The sequence below is a fragment of the Haemaphysalis longicornis genome, unplaced genomic scaffold (assembly GCF_048455015.1).
Source record: "Haemaphysalis longicornis isolate Haplotype H1 unplaced genomic scaffold, Haemaphysalis longicornis Haplotype H1 scaffold_9, whole genome shotgun sequence".
Lineage (NCBI taxonomy): Eukaryota > Metazoa > Arthropoda > Arachnida > Ixodida > Ixodidae > Haemaphysalis > Haemaphysalis longicornis.
In genome coordinates, this window is record NW_027526460.1 from 143,879,666 (window position 1) to 143,900,132 (window position 20,467).

Here is a 20,467-nt window from a genome sequence, read left to right on the forward strand (position 1 = left end):
CAGTGTCTAACGTTGATGCATCTGACGGTGCCATACCGATGCACAATAAGCATTGAACTGCTCCTGTGAATGCTCATTTAACTTTCGTGTTTTACCGGTTCCCATGGAAGAGGGAACAACCAAATTTTAACGAGACCAGATTTAAACAGCCAGAACAACCAGAACAGATTTAAACAACCAGATTTTTGCTAAAGGTTCGCAAGTCACTTGAGAACGCGCTAACTATAGTAGTAGTTTTAATAAGTTCTTAGCCCACCTGTCGTGTGAGACCATCTACGAGGCCGGCATTTACCCGCACGCTTGTCATATGACATCCTGTTCATACAACACTTTCGCGCTGTTCCTTCAAAGCCGTATTATCAGGGTTCCACTGTACTTTATCCACGTGCTTGTGGCACTCCATTAATTCGTTCAGAACAATTTGGTCTCATGACGTAGTGGTACCACTCCTGTGGTACCACTTAAATTCTAATGTTGGAACCGCGGTTTCTTTTCTTTTTTTTTCATTTTTCAAACGTTTGTCATACTTGGAGATTATATTTTTATAACGCACATAATCTATTTACGACACCTGTATGCACTATAAATGGGATTTCAGGTAGTTTCATTACCTTTAGGTCAGTTTCAGCTACTGTTTTTTGTATGTTTTTTGTGGTTTTGCCTCTTTTAGGTCAGTTTCCGCTATTTTGGTGGAATTTTTTTTAGACACCATGGTTGTTTCCTGTTGGGTCTGTTCACTGTTCTTTTCAATTTTGGGGATGTTGCCTGCTTTAGGTTAGTTTCACTTCCCCATATAGGTCAGCAAAGGGCTGGCTGAGCTGGCTGCGGTGAGGATTTAGTACATCGTTCGTTCTTTGTCCCCGTCATTTTAGCTGTTGGAAGTGTGCAACCTTACCAACTAGTTCAACTTTCGTTACTGCAGTATAAAATGGACAGTGGCACACTGGCTGAGTTGCATAAAGTCTCCCCGCCTGCATTTTTGACCCTTTTACCATGGTCGCACTGTATCCACCTCTGTACTACGAGGACTGGCAGTGCACTGTAGTTGCACTCCTAGGCCAGCCCCCCTCACAAAAGACAGACAGAGGTTGTGGTAACTGGCGCCACCTGGGAGCAGTACACGGAGGAACTTCCATGTACATCCACGAGATGCCGCGACGAGAGTGCCAATAAAGGTAGAGCGCGTGAGCCATGGAGGAAAGAAAAGGTTAGGAGAGGCCCTGACGTCACATTTGTGAAGCCGAGTCCCGCCATGACTTGAGCCCACGGAGCCCAGCACTCTATCCCATCATCCTTTGCTGCCTCCGGTTTGATTTGACTAACATGGCGTCGCCCTGCCCTCCCGCTTCGAAGCGAAAACAGCTTCGTCGCTAATTCCTCGGTGCGATGTCATCTTCTAAGCTGTTGATTTCGCCTTCAATTTGCCCATTCTAACCCTCACCCAAAGTTTCAATCGAAAAACGGCCTTCGTTTTTGAGATAGAAGGACGATTTTTCAGCTCTTAAGCCTGGCAAAGTAGCGTTTGTCGTCGTCATAGCAACAGGCTCGCGGGGTGGCGAACGCAGACGCCTCCGACGGCAGAGTTTTTAAACTGGCCTAATTTAAAAACGTTTGTCGTAGCGATTGCGCTGGTTTGCAAGCGTAACGAGGCAGCCACATACCAAGCGCCTTCAAAATTTGTCCGTTCTATTTGCCCAAATTTGGCCGCCGCAGTTGTAAACAAGTAAGCAACATTGTCTATGGGCTCACGAAAAATCACGTGACTTCCTCCACACTTTTTGCAATGCATTGGGGTGCTAGGGGCCTCTCCTGAGTATTCTTTCCTCCATGGCGTGAGCTGTGGGTGAGAGTGGCTACGCCCCCGACAGCGGCTGTGTGTCCTAACTGCCGCGCGCTATGTTCGCGGGACCGGTCACCACAACTGCCGACGAGGAAAAATGAGTCAAGTGAACGACGACGCACGAGCAGCCATGCCGTTCATCGGGAAGATAGACGAGTTCAACGCGGACACCATGGATTGGACGGAATACCGGGAGCGGGTGGAGCTTTACATCATGGTGAACGACGTCCCCGACGGTAAGAAGACGGCTGTATTTCTGACCTGTTGCGGAGCCGCGACGTATTCTTTGCTACGAAGTTTACTGGCCCCGGGAAAACCTGCAGAGACGAACTTAGCGACAATTTTGGAAGCTCTCAACAACCACTTCTCGCCAAGGGTGTCGGAGGTGGTAGGAAGTTTCAAGTTCTTTTCAAGACACAGGCGGGAAGGGGAGGCGGTGGGGGACTACATAGCATCTTTAAAGCGACTGGCCGAGGACTGCAAGTTTGAGTCATTCCGGAACCGCATGCTACGAGACCAAATCATCAGTGGTATTAACGACGTCCCGATGCAAACGCGGTTATTAGAAACAGCTGATCTAAACTTAGAAACCGTGATAAGTACGGTGAGGGCCATCAAAGCTGCTCGTGAGGATTCCCGTACGCTGAGCGCTCAACCAACACCACAGTCCGTGCCAGCCCAATTGACAGTCGAAACGGCCACGGTGTCGGCAAACATCGTGCAAACGAGGCACCGTGAACGCGGGTGTTTCCGCTGCGGTGGTACCCATCAAGCACACCAGTGCCAACACGTGAACTCAGTCTGCTACAAATGCGGGCGGCAAGGGCATCTGGCAAGGGTGTGCAAGGCTGATCAAGGGCTAACAGATAAAAAGATTCGCCGCGCAGATTCGAGGCGCGTGAATACTGTGGATGAAGCGCGCGAGGCGGAAGACAAGGGGGGAAGTGTATGACCTTTAACCACTACAGACGGCCGGACCGGCGCCGATGCGCATTGCAGTTATCGTTAACAGCGTGCCGTTAGAAATGGAACTAGATACGGGCGCCAGTGTGTCAACGATAAGTGAAAAGAAGTTCACGCAGCTGTTTCCTTCTGCCGTTTTGGAACCATCCGACGTGTAACTTCGGAGTTTTTGTGGAGACACACGACCAGTCGCTGGGAAGTACGCGGCAGCTGTGAATCTCGGAGAAGAAGAGAGACAGCTGCCACTGTTTGTGGTAAAAGGACCTTGCTCCACAATGTTTGGTAGGAGCTGGATGAGAGAATTTCAATTAGGGATCAGCAAGCCGGAATCCATTTGTTCCGTGTCGTCTGCGGAAGAAGCGGTGGCTCGGTTCCAGGAGGTGTTTTGTGAAGGGTTAGGCACGTTCCGAGGGGTTAAGGCTCGCATCATGGTGCCACAGGACGCTACACCCAGATTCTTCAAACCCCGGCGGATGCCTTTTGCTCTGGAGGATAAGTTTGAGGAGTCGTTGCAGAGACTGGTCCGTCAAGGGGTGGTCCGACCAGTGAAGTCTGCCAAGTGGGCAGCGCCCGTTGTTCCGGTGCTGAAGCAAGACGGGCAGTTGCGCATATGTGGCGATTTCAAGATAACGGTCAATCCCGTAGCACTTGCAGAAACGTATCCCGGGCCGCACATCGATGACTTGTTCACAAAACTCCAAGGAGGAGTAAAGTTCACAAAGCTAGATTTGAAAGACGCCTACCAGCAGATCGAGCTAGATGAGGAATCCCAGGAGTTTGTCACCATCAATACCCCAAAAGGGTTGTTTCAATACACGAGACTGCCATTCGGGGTCACCTCAGCGCCTGCAATATTTCAACGAGAAATGGAAAACCTGCTGAGGGGACTTGATCATGTCGCAGTATACTTCGACGACATCTTAGTAACTGGCGACAGTGACAAAACACACTGGGAAAATGTCTGCAAGGTACTGGAACGCTTGCAAGAAGTGGGCCTAAAGCTGAAACTCTCGAAATGCAAATTTTTGTTACCCGAGGTCAGGTACTTGGGTCACATAATAAGTGCTTCCGGGCTACGTCCAAATCCCGCAAAGACTGAAGCAGTTGAGAAAGCTCCCAAACCACAGGATGTCAAAGAGCTGCAAAGCTATTTGGGTTTGGTGAATTTTTACAGAAAGTTCCTCCCGATTCTTTCAGATGTGCTACAGCCGTTGAACCGCTTGCTAACTGCTGGGACCAGGTGGCGCTGGACTGCAGTCGAACAGGGAGCATTCAGTCGTAGCAAAGAAATGCTCGCTTCCGCCCATGTCTTGGCCCACTACGACCCCTCCAGACCAACTGTGTTGGTCACTGATGCTTCCCCTCATGGCCTGGGGGTGGTTCTGGCACGAGAGGTTTCGGGAGAGGAGTGGCCGGTAGCCTTCGCGTCACGAAGCCTTACCGCCGCAGAAAAGAACTACAGTCAGCTGGATAAAGAGGCACTTGGACTCGTTTTTGGGGTCACAAAGTTTAGGCAGTATCTGTGGGGACGGGAATTCGAAGCGGTTGCCGACCACAAACCTTTTCTGGCTCTGTTAGGCGCTGGTAAATGAATTCCTGAAACTTGCTCGCCGAGGGTTCTTCGTTGGGCGTTGCTGCTGGCAGGGTACAACTACAGCCTGAGCTATCGGCCCGGTGGCCTGATAGCCCCTGCAGATGGGTTGAGTCGGTTGCCTTTGCCAACAACAGGATGTTCTGCAGGGGCCCCGGCAGAAGTGTTCATGCTGGAAGGCGTATATCCCCGTGTGCTGTCACCCAAAGTGGTTGCTGAAGCCACTGCAAGAGACCCGGTGCTTTCAAGGGTACTACAGGGTTTGTGGTCTGGTCAAGTTCAAGACGTGAGACCAGAGGGGGGGCCCTACGAGTCCCGGTTCAATGAGATGAGTGTGCATCAGAACTGTGTGCTGTGGGGCAACCGTGTTGTGGTACCCGCCTGCCTCCAAGGGGAAGTCCTCAAGTTACTGCATGAGAGCCACCCTGGGGTCTCCAAAATGAAGGCTGTCGCACGAAGCCATGTGTGGTGGCCATCGTTGGACAGCGACATCGTGGCCACAGTACAAGGGTGCGGTGCGTGCCAACAGCAACAGTGACCATCTAGACCAGTGCCCCTGATGCCATGGCCGTTCCCAGACAGGGCATGGTCAAGAATTCACGTGGACTATGCAGGACCGTACAGGAACTCTTACTTTTTTATTGCAATAGATGCTTTCTCCAAATGGATTGAGGTGTTCCCAGTTTCATCGCCATCAGCGGGAAGCACAATTGTATTCATGCGAGTCATGTTTGCGAATCACGGCCTGCCAGAAATGGTGGTATCGGATAATGGCCCCACGTTTGTGAGTGAAGCATACGAGATATTCCTGAAGAAGAACGGCGTGAAGAGGATGCTGGTGCCTCCCTATCATCCTGCCTCTAACGGTGCTGCAGAGAGAGCTGTGCAGACAATGAAAGTGAAGCTACAGAAAGTTGGCACAGGGGACCTACACGCACAAATTGCCCGAATACTGTTAACCTATCGGTCTACTCCCCACAAAGTTACCCGGTGTTGCCCGTTCGAACTTCTAATGGGACGGAAGCTCAGGACTGCGTTGGATCTTCTGCGGCCGGATCTGCAAACAACAGTCCTCCAGAAACAAATCGCTTAGAAGAGGGATTATGATCAACGAGCCAAGCCGAGGGCGCAAGCACAACCAGGAGACAGGGTATTCGCCAGGAATTTTCGTCCAGGTCCGAGCTGGATGCCTGCCACAGTCACCAGGCAACACAATTCCCAGACGGAGATGCAGTTGGATGATGGGCGACAATGGACCCGCCACCTGGATCACGTAAGGCAACCCCAGCCGATACCAGGCCGGCACAGCCTTTGTGGCTCTGGCACTGAAGGCACCGAGCTACAAGTACCGCCGCCGTCAACTCCAGGGAACACCGAGGACAGTGTCTATCCCAACGCGGTGCCAAGTTTGGCTGAACAAGTGCATCCCTCCGGTGCGTCCTTCCCATGGGAGGCCAGGGACATAAGTGCACCGCGCACAGAGTGCGCCTCGTCTCCTCCCACACCACGGCTTCGTCGGAGCACCAGGGAACGCCGTCCTGTGCTTCGGTATTTTCCGTGACTAACTGTTCCTGTGCGTGGGGGTTCTCCTTAAACCTAAACTTCTGTTAAAACTGTTAAGGGGGAAACTGTGGTAACTGGCGCCACCTGGGAGCAATACACGGAGGAACTTCCCTGTACATCCACGAGATGCCGCGCCGAGAGTGCCAATAAAGGTAGAGCGCGTGACCTGTGGGTGAGAGTGCCTACGCCCCCGACAGCGGCTGTGTGTCCTGACTGCAGCGCGCTATGTTCGCGGGACCGGTCACCACAGAGGTGTGGAAACTTTTGCTCATGACTTTCTTTTTGTTTTTTTTTAGTGACGAAATTCTGCTTTTAAGGGGGGACACTGCTCTTAAAACAGCTTCCTTTAATTGTTAAGTAAATTCTGTGAAACTTGTCAGTCTTGCTGCTTTTTCCCCCCACTGATTTCAAATATGCCATTATTTTTTGAGTCAGTCAATTAGTTCAAGATAAGTAGAGGTAATTAGCCATTTTTGGAGGAACAATAGACAAGACAGTGTTGGTCATAAAACTGTAATCTTTAAATTTTCCAATACTATGTACCTTGGTGGGTGCAACAAGAGATTCGGTTTTTTGATGCACTGCTTGGAACTAATTTTACAGCTCATTTAAACTTTGGTGTTTGAAATGGGCACTCAGAATGGTTCCTCACCACTGGTGCCACCGAACTTTAATGAGCTGCAAAATTATTTCCAAGCGGTCTGGAGGCGAGCAATGGCGCGTTTTTGCTCGCGATTCGTGCACGGCGGCGTTGCGCTTGCGATTTGTTTCACGCCCGCGTCGACGAGTACGCATTCCTGGGCGAGTTGGTGTTGCATTGCAGACAAACTACAGAACGATTTCGCATGCGCGGTAGCTTCTCCCTTGCTCAAAAAATGACGCGCACCGCGTGCGACAGTGGTAGGAGCCTGACGACTTGCGCCGGGTGCCTCAGGGCAGCAGTTTCGAAGCGCTCGAAACAGCCGGCTGGCTCCACCGGAGATGTTTAGGCTTAGCACCCCGGCAGATATTTCATGGGCGCTTTCACTGGCGGCGCGGATGTTGTTTTATAACCGTTTTCGGCCACATGATTAGCTCACCTACCGCACGAGAAATTTCGTGTGGGCTTTGAGAGGCATTTTAAAGAGCAGTTAGAAGCGGTCGCTCGAGCGCCCTGCACCACATCGCGATCGAAGCCGCCACCATGTTGCCGCGGCCGTAGGGTTGCCACCTTTTCATGAAAAAAAAAAAAAAAGAAGGCCCTTCGGGAAGAGGGGGGGGGGGGGGGGGGGGGCGGCATGGCATAAAGAATGTTTAATTTGTGGTGAAAAAAAGCCACCGTGTTTTTGACATGCAGTGCAATTTATTGTAGCATTTTCTTAGAGAGTAATGAACATAAAGTTTGTAGTGAAACTGATTGAGAGCTTGGTTATTGCTCTTCACTGGTTATTACTTGACTGAAAAGTAACCACAAAACTGACCGTGGCAGCAGCGTTTCGTTGTTTTGTTCCTCCCTTAGGTCCCCCTCCACCTGTGGCAGCGCGCTCGGCCGCGTATAATCTCCTGTCGCGTGTCTGTTGCGCAGCTTGTCGACACATATTTATCGTCTTAGTTGTTGAATTGACGCTTATAAAATGCCAAAACGGACATAATAACGGCACAAGGGCCAAAAAAACTGGCCGATGCCAGCCGGTTTTAAGTATGGACCGGCAACCGGCCCGCTGTGTAAAAAACCGGTCAGGCCGGTCCAAAACCAGGAAGGTGGCAACCCTATGCGGCTGGCCGCACCCCGCACAGCTTGCGGGTGGTTTCACGGCGGCGTCAGCGCGCCTGTGGAGTGCGCGGCGCGTTTTCGCGAGCAGAAAACAGCAGCCCGGCCGTTCCTGGAGAAAGAGCGACAAAGAGGTGAGAGAGGCCGTACGTTGCTGTCACTTGCTCGCTCGGCGGTCGGGCGCATCGCCGGCTCGTTCGTATCATCCGCCGAGCCGCGCAGGTCCGTTGGTAAGAGGCGAAATGTTTCCCATTGCAAACAATGCAATTTCGCTGGGACTATCAGAAATTTGTATCATCCTGAAATTCGTATCACCCAAAAACGTATCATCAAGATTCCACTGTATAGTAATTTTTTATTAAGGTCCCGCCAGGCCCGGAAGCTCAGTGACACCTGACAGCTATTCGAATTCGCTTCGAAAGTATTCGACCACAAGGACTATTCGCTTCGAATTCGCTTCGAACAAAAAAAATTTCTATTCTCACAAGCCTCGGAAATGCTAGGAGAAGTAAAAAAATATGACTACTTCGGACAGATGGTTAGTGCTGACCCCAACCATGAGAGAGAAATCCGGCGCCGAATAGGTATGGGTTGGTGTGCACTCAGCAAGCACTCCCAAATAATAGAAAGTAAGCTACCTCTGTCACTCAATAAAAGAAAAATCTACAACCGGTGCATACTGCCGGGTACGTACGGAGCTAAAACTTGCTTCCGTACTAAACAACTTGAAAGCAAAATTTGGTCGGCTCAAGGGGCCATGGAACGGATAATGTTAGGAGTAACATTTAGGGACAGGAAATGAGCTTTCTGGATCAGTGAACAAACTAGAGTGGAAGATATAATAGTGCAAGTGGAGAAAAAGAAATGGCCATGTAGTGAGACGAACAGACAACCAGTGGACAATTACGGTATCAGAGTGGATACCAAGACATGGGTCTAGAAGAAAGGGAAGGCCATTAATCCGATGGAGGCATGAAATGAGGGAATTCGGGAGTAAACTTTGCACTCGAGCGGCACAGTACAGGAACTGTTCGAAGTCAATGGGAGAGGCCTTCGCCCTGCCGTGGGCCTAGTAGGCTGTTGTGGTTGATGATGATGAAGGCACTGCTTGGCCTGAAGGAAAAGCTAAAACAGCTTTGAAGGGTGCGATCGTTCAGCTTGAAATAAAAACTCATTCAGTTAGGAAATCCGGTCGGCTTGTACAGTCTATCCTTGATAATTCAAACATGCTCGATTCACTCTGTGGCCCCATCTTCGCTATGTGTGTTCAGTGAGCTTTGTTGGATTGGAACAAATCTTCCCCCATAAGATCCGACAATATAATAGACACGGCATACCATCCTGTAAAAAAGTTATTAGGACAGCCATGTCAGAACCAGAAGGACTGTTGCCCTCCAAGTGAACAACTGGAAATGGTCTTTTGCCACAGCTGGAGTTGTTGCCTAGACAACAGTCAAAAGGCACTTTAAAGGGGCCATGAAGAAAAAACACAAGTTTGGTTCATTCGAAGGGTTGCTTCATAAGAATCATACTGACACCACTTTTAATGCACACTTCGCTCAAAAAAGCTGTATACAGTTGAACCTCGTTATAATAGACATGGATGTAAGAGACAAATGGGTATAAGAGACACTATTCACCCACATGGTTGGCTGCCCTATCTTTCCCATTAAGTTGACCTCTTTTATAGCAGACATCGGATGTAGAAGACAGTTGGTTATAAGGGACAAGTCATCCTTGAACTGTAATCAATAATCTCACTTGTAACAGACATTTTAACTTCAGATGCAGTGCCACCAGTTACTAATTGCAGTTTCTTCCATTGTGGAAACACAGGTGGACGACAGATGCCTGCAGTCACTATTTATTATAACTTCAGCAAACACACAGTGGTTCAGTCAGCTATGAAATGACGATGAGAAGCCCTGCCAATGGAAATGCAACTTACAGAAGTGGAAGTGGTTGAAGCTTACTGCCATCCATTGGATGGAGCACGATCGCACATGCGGGCTCTCCTACTCGCGTAGCTCCCAATCAAGAAGCATCGCAGATGTTGAGTCCTGCAAGCGTAATGAATAGCCTGAGCACACAGCGGAAGAAGCTGTGCGCTCTGGCTATTCATCAGGCTCGTGAACTCAACATCTACGATTTATCTTCCCCAAACAAGGAAAGGAAAAAAAGCTTGTAGAATCGGTTGTAAAAAACAGTGTAAATACAGTCATGAAGCAAACAAAGATTCAGAACTGTTTCATAAATTCTGGGGGCCAGACATAAATTAGAATAAATCTTTTGCAACATGCTGTAGTGTTATTTTGAGCTTATTTTAGTCATACGGTGCCCACATTGAACTAGGGTCGGATTAGTAAGTGAAAACATGGTTCCCTGCTTATAAGAGACATCTCATATAAGAGACAGAAACTGCTCCCCGGTGCGTGTCTCTTATAAAGGGGTTCAACTGTAATCAGGAAAAAAGGGAATGGCCATGCGACCCACTAGCTCAATTCCGGCAACAGAACCTATGACGTCATATGTGCCCAGCTGTGCGATTGGCTGAGGCCGGCAAAAGCAAACACAAGTTAGGCAGGGCTTATAAGCTTGCCGAACGAGTATTTGCGACTTAATGTAATGCATGTTCATTTTGCAGCAGTTGGAATGGTGCGGTAAACATTGAAAGTTATGAAAATACACGTAAACATAGAGGTACCGATGCAAACTGCTGTGGGTACTGGGCACACTATGTTTGTTTTAGCTGCACAGCAGTCCATCGCTTTGGAGTTGTTTAACACGACACTGGCCGATTGTCTTTTAAGCGATGTTCTCTTACGTGAACCTGTTTGTCGAGCATACCCCATGTTTCACAAAACGATTACTTTCTACCGTAACAAAAACCAGCCAGGTGTAAATACGGTCAAAAACAAAGCAACTGCGGCCAATGGTTCGTGGCTGAGTATGGTAGCGCCATCTGGGAGGACTGACGGCAAGCAAGGCTGTAGAGCCGATTGACGCATTGGAGGTTATTACTTCATCATAGACGTCACGCAAACACACGATTTGGCGGGAGAATAAAAATTTTAACCTAAATCGATTAATGTCTCGGTGATTGCAACGTCGTTTTCTGTCGGACAGGCGCTGGGGGCACTATAACACACGAAATCTTTGGAATAAAACAAACTTGTATTTTGTCTGCATGGCCGCTTTAAGCCAATGGCAATGCCCATCCAAAGCTGAGTTGTTTTATCATTTACAGCGATGTTCTCTATAATGCCTACCAACTGGGAAAAACAAGAACCATAATTTGGAGTGTCTGGAAGACTCAGGGAATATGCGCTTCTATTGGTCATGCTTCCACAGTGTTGCACGCGATTATTAAGTTTTATTGAACAGTTTGAAAATCGTCCGTTTTGGTTTCCCACACCTCCAGCCTGGAGGGTGCGTATGACAGAACCACGATATGACTTCACCGTTTTGTGCGGACGTCAAAACACTGCGGAGGCCAGCGGGGGCGTTGTTCCAACCACGCCACCGCTGGAGCCGAGTGGCTGAGCTGCCAGAAGGCGTTTAGGCCTACCATTGCGGCAGAAATTTGTTGACCGCTTTCAATGAAAGTCTTGATGGCAACTTCTGTTGTGATTCTGGGCTACATTACCGCTCTTTTCCCACATGTGGAACTTTATTTCTGGCAAAAGTGCTTTTCTGCGCAGCAGTTATGCCTGTAGCTCTCGCACGTGCATCAAAGTTTGCGAACGCACCCACACCCAGCCGTCGCTCGCCGAGCTGCACGTGCGAAGTGACGTCACGAGTTCCTGATGGGTGTTGGAGGCACACGGCTGCATCACTTCTTTTCCCTACCACGGAGGGATGTCACGCTGACGTCCATTTGCTGTGTGCCGCTCCACATGCTGTTCCTGCGGCGCTATGAATGAGTTCGAGTTGAAGCATGTTCTATGTGTATCAGGCCACTCAGATTTCAGCCAGGGCATTCTGTTCAGTAAAATAAGCGAACTGTGTAATAACATTAACACCGAAAATTGCCGTCAGTGCCCCTTCAAAGAAAATTGGATGCCACGCACACTGGGTGTCGCGTGTGTGTCCTAAGGTATTCAGTTTGCTGTGGATTCGACTCACACCTACCGTGCGTTCTCCTTTCCAGTAAAGTTGAGCTTACTCACAATGGGAACTTGAGCTTGGTGGGCAGCATGCTTAAAGGGCCCCTGAGACGGGGTTTTTGGGGTGGTCGATGGTATTGGAGCGCGCAACGGCTATTTATTGAACTACTCTGTGACGTACCAGTCCGACCTTGATATAAGCAATTTTTTACGAGCGTTAAAACACCAGAAAGCTGCAAAAAACCCCTTTCATGTGTGAGTGCGTTGATACAGTGGCACGTATTTCTGTTACACCGGAGTGTAAAGCAATCCGCCTCTTTCATTGCGGTGTGCTGCCACCTAGCGTGCCTAGCAGAAGTTGAAGCGGTAGGGTTTGCCGGCGTTTCCTCCGGCTGCGTTCTCGTTCTATGCACGGCAATCCCACATTACGGCGAGGAGCAGCCGAAGTTTTTCTTCTGTGTTGGTGTTATAACGCCTTAAGATGACAGCCCCTGGTCATCACATAATACCAGGCGGCTTCTTATCACTGAATGAGGACGGGCAGAGAAATCTCGGACAGATCCGTGTGCCGTCCGAGTAGCAGAGCGATCAGTACTTGGAGTCATCTGGCATGAAGTGCGATCGCCAGCTCAACAAAGACCGGCAGTTCGCAAAATGCCTTTAAGCGCTGGACACATGTACGATTGGTACACGCGATTCGCATGCGACTGATCGTTACGACTGTCGCCACGACTAGTCGTACGCGTGAATTTGAGACGGCCCGATGCGCGCATGAGATGCGTCGTCGGCGTCGCTCCGCCCACTGTTTTTGCTCCATGGTCAACTACGATGATCGCTGAGCTGAATTTGTAGATTCTGCGCGTTTGTTCGCAAGAAATGGATAAAGCAAGCAATCGTGAAGCGTTTTCTGCCTTCGGAAACAGTCCGCGCACACGCCGGCTGCGCCTGCCAGCTCGGCACACTCAGCGGCTCGAACCGGCGCAGACCACGGTAGCAACCGTGCTTGTCGCTGCTCTTCTGAATCAATCTGATCGCTAAAAAGACGTTCCACATGCGAGAAAGTAGGTGTTAGTGTGGTGAAAAATTGTGCTAGGGATTGTTGTCAGGGCTTATTTTAAAAGCGGCGATCAGATATATCTGCCGCGATGCAAGCCTACGCTGACCGGTCGCCGCGGCGCGCGGTGCGCCGAGTGGCCGAGAGATGGCGATACCTGCGCGGAAGCATCGAAACAGGCTACGCAGATGTCTTGGTCACCGATCGCTCAAACGGCAGTTATAGCTTAAATAGAGTTCCACATGCGAGAAAGGGGATGATAGTGTAGTGAAAAGTTGTGTTGCGGATTGTCATTCGCAGTTGCACAGATAGCGGCGATCAAATATCCGCCAGGATGCTAAGCCTAAAGTTCCCATCACCCGATCCGACGCGAGCGACGCAAGCCGCCGTAGCCGATTGCGTGCGGCCGACGGGAAGCGATAGAAGCCGACACCGTTCCCTTTTCGGCACTCCGAGTTACAGCGGAACGCAGCACAAGTTGTGGGCATTGTTCCACGCACAACGAGCACACACAAAAAATCAAACGATGTAAATACAACCACGACCCCTTCCCGCTTGTGCGGGAGCTGTGAGGAATGTCGTCTGCTGCCCCTACCGGACTGCTTAGGGACTTGTCCGCTAGGGGATTGCGCATGCGCAGTGGGGTTGTGAAAGAGGCGGATTACACACTGAGATCGAGGCACACCTGTTCTTTCTTGGTGGAAGGATACGGTGAGCGCCGGAGAAACGGCCCACACGGCGCGAGCGATCAGCGCTCCGTTTCTGGCACAAGAGTGTCATTGGTTTCATTTGTTTTCTTTGCGGCTGTAACCGAAATGATTATTTGCACTCTCTTCGGTGATTCACTTTTTCTAGCGTACGAATGTTGTTTCTGTTATGAAATAAAGAGCATGCGCAGCCCGCGGTCGTGGCAACTACAGCTCCTGCCAGGGAGTTTCATTTCGTTGCCTCCCGTCAAGTCACGATCGTAGGAGAATGTGGTTGGACGCGCTCGGCCTTCTGAGTGAACCGCATTGCCTAGTGTCTTCTGCGCACCTTTCTGTTTACCGTGTTACTTGACACAAGAGTTTCCGTTTGCCGCTGAAAACGAAAGGACATGTTTGGGAACTTCATTTGCAGTTTCCACATTTCGAGATTGCGGCTGGCGTAATGCAAGTTGCGACATCTGTCGAATTGGTATCAAAGCAAACGACACAGAAGTTTGTTGCCCAGAACTGTTCGCTTACGCTTGTAATAGCTGGAATCGTGGACGCTTTAGATTACTCCACAATACAATAATATTCTTTTAAAATAGTTGTAGGCATTTCCGTAGAGCTTTATAAAAAAAAAGAAAGCATGATGTATCAACATCATGTAGCGGCATCAGCCGCTATCTAGTGGGAAAAATTACCACCAAATACTAATCCGTTAACCAGAACTCACGCCTTCGCTAAATATTTCGTCAGGAAATGAGTAAAATATGCTGTAATAATTGCGCAGTAACCTATATTACCTTGCCCAGGACAAGTTTTAAGGACAATTGTTAAGAGAACTTTGCAAGTTCATAAACGCATCTAAACCGTTTGAGGTGGGCAAGGCTCAGCACGAGTAGGGGCGGAAATTTTGCTCGCCTGTGTGAAAAAAGTTTTCATCTGTGGTGCTCCTGAGCGCCATTCAGCTTGAATAACGTATTAAGCATCAACTAAGATTGCTCTTATCGGTAGTACCGAGCATTAAGAGCCAAACGCAGTGCATTTGCTGTAATCAAGACGTGATGGTACACTTCGCTGGTGCAGGGAGCTATGTGTCAATGGTAAAGGGCAGCGACGGTGACGTGAAAACCATAACTCAAGGGCGCAACAAACAAGTAGTATGGGCGACAGCGAAAAGGGAAAAAGTTAATACACTGCCGCCAATGCCTCCTGTTGTCGCTCGCTTGTGGGCTGCTTTTGGCCAGCAAAAGGCGAGCGGCAGCGATGGCCCATTGCTGTCGGGCTGTCTCTCACCGCCCCCGGTGTCTTGTGTAAAAATATTTTCGCTCGTCCCTGCCACCCATGCTAACGGTTTGCTGTACCCATTGGGTTGCCTTTTTTGTGTCGCTCGTCACCGTCGCTGTGTGTGGTTACTTGTTTAAACCTATACGGGTAAGTTGCCGTTTATGGTAACTCTCGTGCATGCACAGTCAATTGACTCCCGACCTCCTCCTCAAGGTCTGTAAGGTCTGAAAAGCCAGCTTTAAAAAAAAAAAAAACTAACAAAAAAGCGTTGTCGTCCCATGTGCGACCCACTTGCTTAAGTAATAATGGTAACGATGGTGCTGTACACAAGTGCAGGTGAAACCACCGCCGTCAAAAATCGCGGACGTAGAAGCGAATTCAGGCGGGCAACCATGAAATGCAAGCTTCGCCTCGGACGAGGTCGGACTTCTACGCCATCGCAAGTCCTGCGTCATCAGAGTAATAACTATTTTTTGGACTTGCCTCAACAAGAAATAGTGAGCGGATGTCTGACACAAACAAACCCACTTTGATATCCATCTCAGGGGCCCTTTAAGGGCCAGCCAGAAGGGAAGGCCTGTGTATTCCTCAGTTGGCTGACTGGAGTGACGGGAGAGAGGGGGGGGGGGGGGGGGGCACCCTTGGTGGGTGCAGATGTGAATTACGAGGGGCTGCCAGGGAGTGGTGCTCAGTCACGGAGACTGTGGATGGGGAGACCGGCAGGCAGTGTGGCTGCGTGTTGGTACCGGAGGGCAGTATGAGGTCCCCCTCCCCCTCCTCTTCGCCTCTGCTTCCCCAGGTGAGGCCCATGTGGTGCAACAACTCAGACAATGTGTCCCCCTCCATCCTGCTGCCCAGGTGAAACCTGTGTGCGAGAAGACCCGGGACTGCCGTAGAGTCTCCTCCAAAGTGCTGGAGCTGCCCCCAGGTGAGCGCACCTACCTTGGCCGGGCTTTGTGTGTGCAGGCAGGAGCTGCGGGCCACCCCACCACCTCTGGCACCCTGGTGTTTTGACGGCATTTCAGCGGCCGTCACGCACCTTGTCCTCACACTTGGCACGGGGTTTTCATCTCGCCGTATTTTCTCTTCCTCTGAGGAGAGCAGTGTGCCACTCTTGGGGACGTTTACGTGCCCTTGCTCTTTCCCCACAGGTGCCTGTGGCCTTGAGCACACTGGCATGCACTGGTGCTCACCAGGCAGAAAAACGCGCGACACCAGCCGTCCGAGGAGACTAATTGCATTGCAGTTTTTTTTTTCTTCTCTTTCCGCAAATACTGTTGCCTCTGCTGCGGCCGCCATTTCAGAAAAGATACGGAGCGGCTTTCCATTAGCTCCCATTGTTGTTCCCATGTGGTGTGTGACACACTTTCAGTGTTTCTTTCTAAACCTTTTTTGAGAACATGCCTCACTGCTGGTCATTGGAGACGCTCACAACAGGCAACAGACGAGCCAGTGTTGCGTGACTGCACATTTAGAGTAATAGAAGCGACAAAGGGGCATTTCTACCTGCGCAAATGCCAGAAGCAGTAACAGTATTCAAGCGTGCTTAATTAAACAAGCTTGCAAAAATTCTTACTACTACCGACTGCATTCTCTTCTTGGAGGCATTCTTCGTAAATTCGTTGTCTTTACAAAATGTAGGGGTGTGCGAATATTCGAAAAATTCGAATATTCTTCGAATATTAAATATGTGATATTCGTATTCGCTTCGAAAACTATGTATTCGAAACATTTCAAATACCGAAAGGATTCAAATAATTGGCTATTATCAAATATTTGGATCGATTAGTTTAATGGGGGGACGAACTTCGGAAAAAATGACCAAAACCGTTTTTTTTTAAAGCAATATATTCGGTGTGCAAGTTTTCTATCCTGTGCGTTTGCAGAGTTTTTAAAACCATCGCGAAGGGGCATAAAACATACTTTTGCTAGCCACAGTTTTCAGAATGTCAGTTCAAAAGGACGAAACTACAGCAATTTTCGGAGTGCTGTATCTCTGCAACGGTGCCACCGGGCGCGACCATTTTGCTGCCATTGAATTGGCCAAGCGATCCTATTTCCAGTACCGGCCATCTCTTTTATCTTCTTTCATTCACAGATGCACCAACGACAGAAAAAGAAAGACGCACAAACGAAGTTGTCCAGTGCAATACAGGCAGCCAGCTAACTTACTTTGCATTGAAAGCTACCTCCCATCGTTTGGTTCGCAAACTGGGCTATGTACTCTTCACAGGGGAGCTGGAAATGTTTTGTGGAAAGAAAAAGGCTGCAAAAGGCACTCCAATTTCAAGTCAAGGCATCCCAGAAGCCCCGTGTTTAGAAGGACACGAAAGGCCACAACTCTAGCGAATTTTCATGAATGATATCTATGTTGCAACCTCGGAAGCTGTTTTCTCAAAACGTTTGTTTTTTTTGCCACGTACGTCGTTTGTTCCAGTGATTTCTTTGTGACCGCTAGGTGTATTTTGATTCCGTTCTTTGCGTTACATTCCTTGATGAACAGCTGCGGTCATGACACTTGGTTTTTCAGGTTTAATTTTCGTGAAATTTTTTATCAAAGTAGTTGTTCATGGTCTATATGCTTTTTGTACATTTGCCTCTACAAAACGAAGAACTAAAAAAATTGTGCTTTAATAAAAATCTGACTTTCACGACCTCGCTCATTCATGTGGCAATGCAGGGCACTTCGAACAAGTTTTCTATCATGTTTTATAGGCCGCTCAAGCTCGGTACAAGGTGAACGGAAAGAAAATTTTATAAATAAAAAGATGCAAAATATTACTTCGAAATTTGTGTGGTGCTATCACACAAGCATTCCCAGTTGCTGTTCCAATTATCAACAAAGTACACAAAGAAATAAAAAAGTTGATTTTGAGAGCCACGTACCCCTTTAGTTATTCGATATTCGATTCGATATTCGAAAAATATGATATTCACACACCCCTAGCAAAAAGTATTCTCTGACTGCCACTCAATGAGGTCATACCTTGCATGTACAAAAGGTAGCATTGATTTGAAGCCTCCAAGCAGCAGGGAGACTGGACTGCCCTTCTAATGCAAGATCCGTTGTGGGTTTTTCAAAAGGCAGGCACACACTCGATTGTTGCTGCCAGGAAAATTTGTTTCAAGGATCGCTCACTATGAGGGTGGTGTCGCCATCCTTGGCATTACATTTGAAGCTGCAATATTTACACTGTGGGCGCATGGCAGGATGTATTCTGGATAGAGCCAGAAGGCATCCTGTGGTTCCTGTCGTCGTCACCATCGTGCCTGAAAGTCCCACTGGGATGATTTGTTCCAAATTAGCAAAATTACCCCTCTATGTGCACAAATTAGCCTTCATTTAACCAACAAATGTGTGGAGCTAAGGGTTCCACCCGTAACATTGCTGCGAGGGTAGTGAATTGTCGACAGTTGTCAATGGCTTGAGTTCTGTAAGTAGGGTTTAACATTTATCATAGCAAAAACAGTTGGCTTGCAGAAACTTTCTCAGTGATTCCTCAGTTCTTGGAAATGTTTCCCACCAGGTGGCTCGTTTGTAGTTGAATTTGTAGTTACTTTGATTTTCTCAAAAATATCCTGGGAACTTCAATTTTTCTGTATTATGTTCTAGCACTTTCGTGTCTTTTATAGTGCTCCAAATGGTTTTCTTGTCTTTCGAAGCTCTTTTAAAAGTGAGGCTACTGTTCGTATGTACTGTCTTGCAAATTGCTCTTTGTACTACAGGTAAACTGGAAGTAACGAACGTCTATGTAACGAATTCCGGGGTTTAATGAAGTTTTTTAATTCTGTGTAACGAAGGCGTTGCGACGGTTAACCTTGATGTAACGAACTTGCTATGCTGACAAACCTTTGTGTTCTGCACTTTTTCTGAAAAAAATGGCTGGAGAAATGCAGTAATTTAGCGAACTTCCTCCGCACCGCAAACTACCATGAGTGTCCAGTGTGAGTGCGGTGTTGGTTGAGTGCTAGGCCCGCGTCTCGGCGTGTAGTCGCGTGTCTCAACTTATATCTGTGGTGACGGTTCATGGGTGATGAGTTTTGTTGCCACAAAACGGAAAGTTGTGTCTTTTCAAGACAAGCTCGCAATTCTAAGTCCCGTCGCCGCCCCGTACAGTATCCGAGCTAGCACCGTCTCAACAATTTTGAGCGCAAAAAAGAGCATCAAGTTCGCCAGAAGGCGCCCTTTCAGCAAAAGTTTTTTCCTGGAAACAGGTTGGGGCACCAAAAAGTGTCAAAAGTGATACTTAAGTCACGACCTTGCTTCTGTGCAGTGCCGTGTAGTGACTAAACTCGTGGGAAAGCAGTAGGCGCAAATCACGCACTTTTCTTACCGTGAAATAAATCCTTGAGCGGTGAGTTCACAATCACTGGTGTCTAGCGTTTTGGTTTCGCTTCTCCTTCATTTACGCGAGCCTTAACTCAAAACCTGCATGTAACGAAAACCTGCACGTAACGAAAAATTTAGAAATTTTCTCAACCCTGTTATATCCAGGTTTAACAGTATAAAACGATGAAATGCGTCCAGGAAGTTGGTGCATTATTACTGCCAACAAGCTTGGGGTGTAATGCTCACTTGACAGTGCGGGCAAAGATGACAATGTAGTGTTCCCTCGCGCTATCTCCTGTAAATTCAACTGGAAAGTCCTGTAAAGTCAACTCCAATGATGCTGAATGGCTCACATTTAATTGCTCGGTTTCTTGGTTGAGGGGATCGCTCACGGGCTTTGCTGCAAACCTCTTGCAGTTTAACCCCTCCCTTTTCTTATCACTTGACAATGTCCAGTAATTCCTTATCGTTCTCACAGCCGCACCAAACTGTCCTGAATGCTTGCATAGAAAAGCAGTTGGTGAGCGCTTTCAATGATACTGTTATGAATTCGTGGCCTGGAAAAAGTACGGTGGGGTTCCGCTCGCTGGTTGTGACATTGCAGTCTTGTGGCTGTCCTTCTGCTCCAGTCGGGTTACCCTCGTCTCTATTGGGCGGAAATTTGCGTATCACTGGATGGGTTGAATATTGAGGATGCGGCGACTCTCCGTGGATTTATATGCAGTCTAATCCTGCTAGAACGGAGTCCGCTTCGACGAAATTTCCGCTTCAGCGAAATATTTCCAATTCCCCGTGAGCTCGCCATAGAAGTCAATGCAACAAAGTCTTCGCCACAACGAACCATTTGTCTGGCTTGCTTTCGCTCAAACGAAATTTTTGATGATTTGGGCTGGGTTTGAACAATTATTTTACAATAAAATAAGCATAGCGCCAGCTATCTGTAACTTTTTATACATTCACGGCGCTTAGTTTCACCGAAAACATGCGCGTTGCGCCCACACTGCGGTGGCCACCATACCCACACTGCCACCCAAAACAAAAACAAACTCATAGGTGGACGCCATTGTTTGATAGTGATAATGATGTGGCGGGCCTGCCTTTACATGAGGTGCAAGCCAGGTTCGCCAAGCTGGAGCTATAGCCAATCTGTATCCAGTTGAAATCGCACGAATGTGCTCTGCTGCTGGCGCAGCGCCGCCATGTATGTGTTGTGAGCAGCTGTCCTTGCAGTTTTCCTTCTACAATTCTTCAAAGTCACTAGCAAAAATAATGTTTTCATGTTTAGTCTTGAACC

General features: G+C 48.5%; 1 protein-coding gene across 5 annotated transcripts in view; it reads left to right on the forward strand.

Annotated features, from left to right (window-relative positions):
- Positions 1-20,467, forward strand: part of LOC144153581 (uncharacterized) — a 68,385-nt gene that overhangs the window by 32,003 nt on the left and 15,915 nt on the right. For all 5 annotated transcript variants that reach the window (XM_077685218.1, XM_077685217.1, XM_077685219.1 and 2 more), the window contains exon 8: positions 15,702-15,771. In XM_077685218.1, coding sequence (XP_077541344.1) covers positions 15,702-15,771 — 70 coding nt within the window. The remainder of the gene's footprint in view (positions 1-15,701; positions 15,772-20,467) is intronic.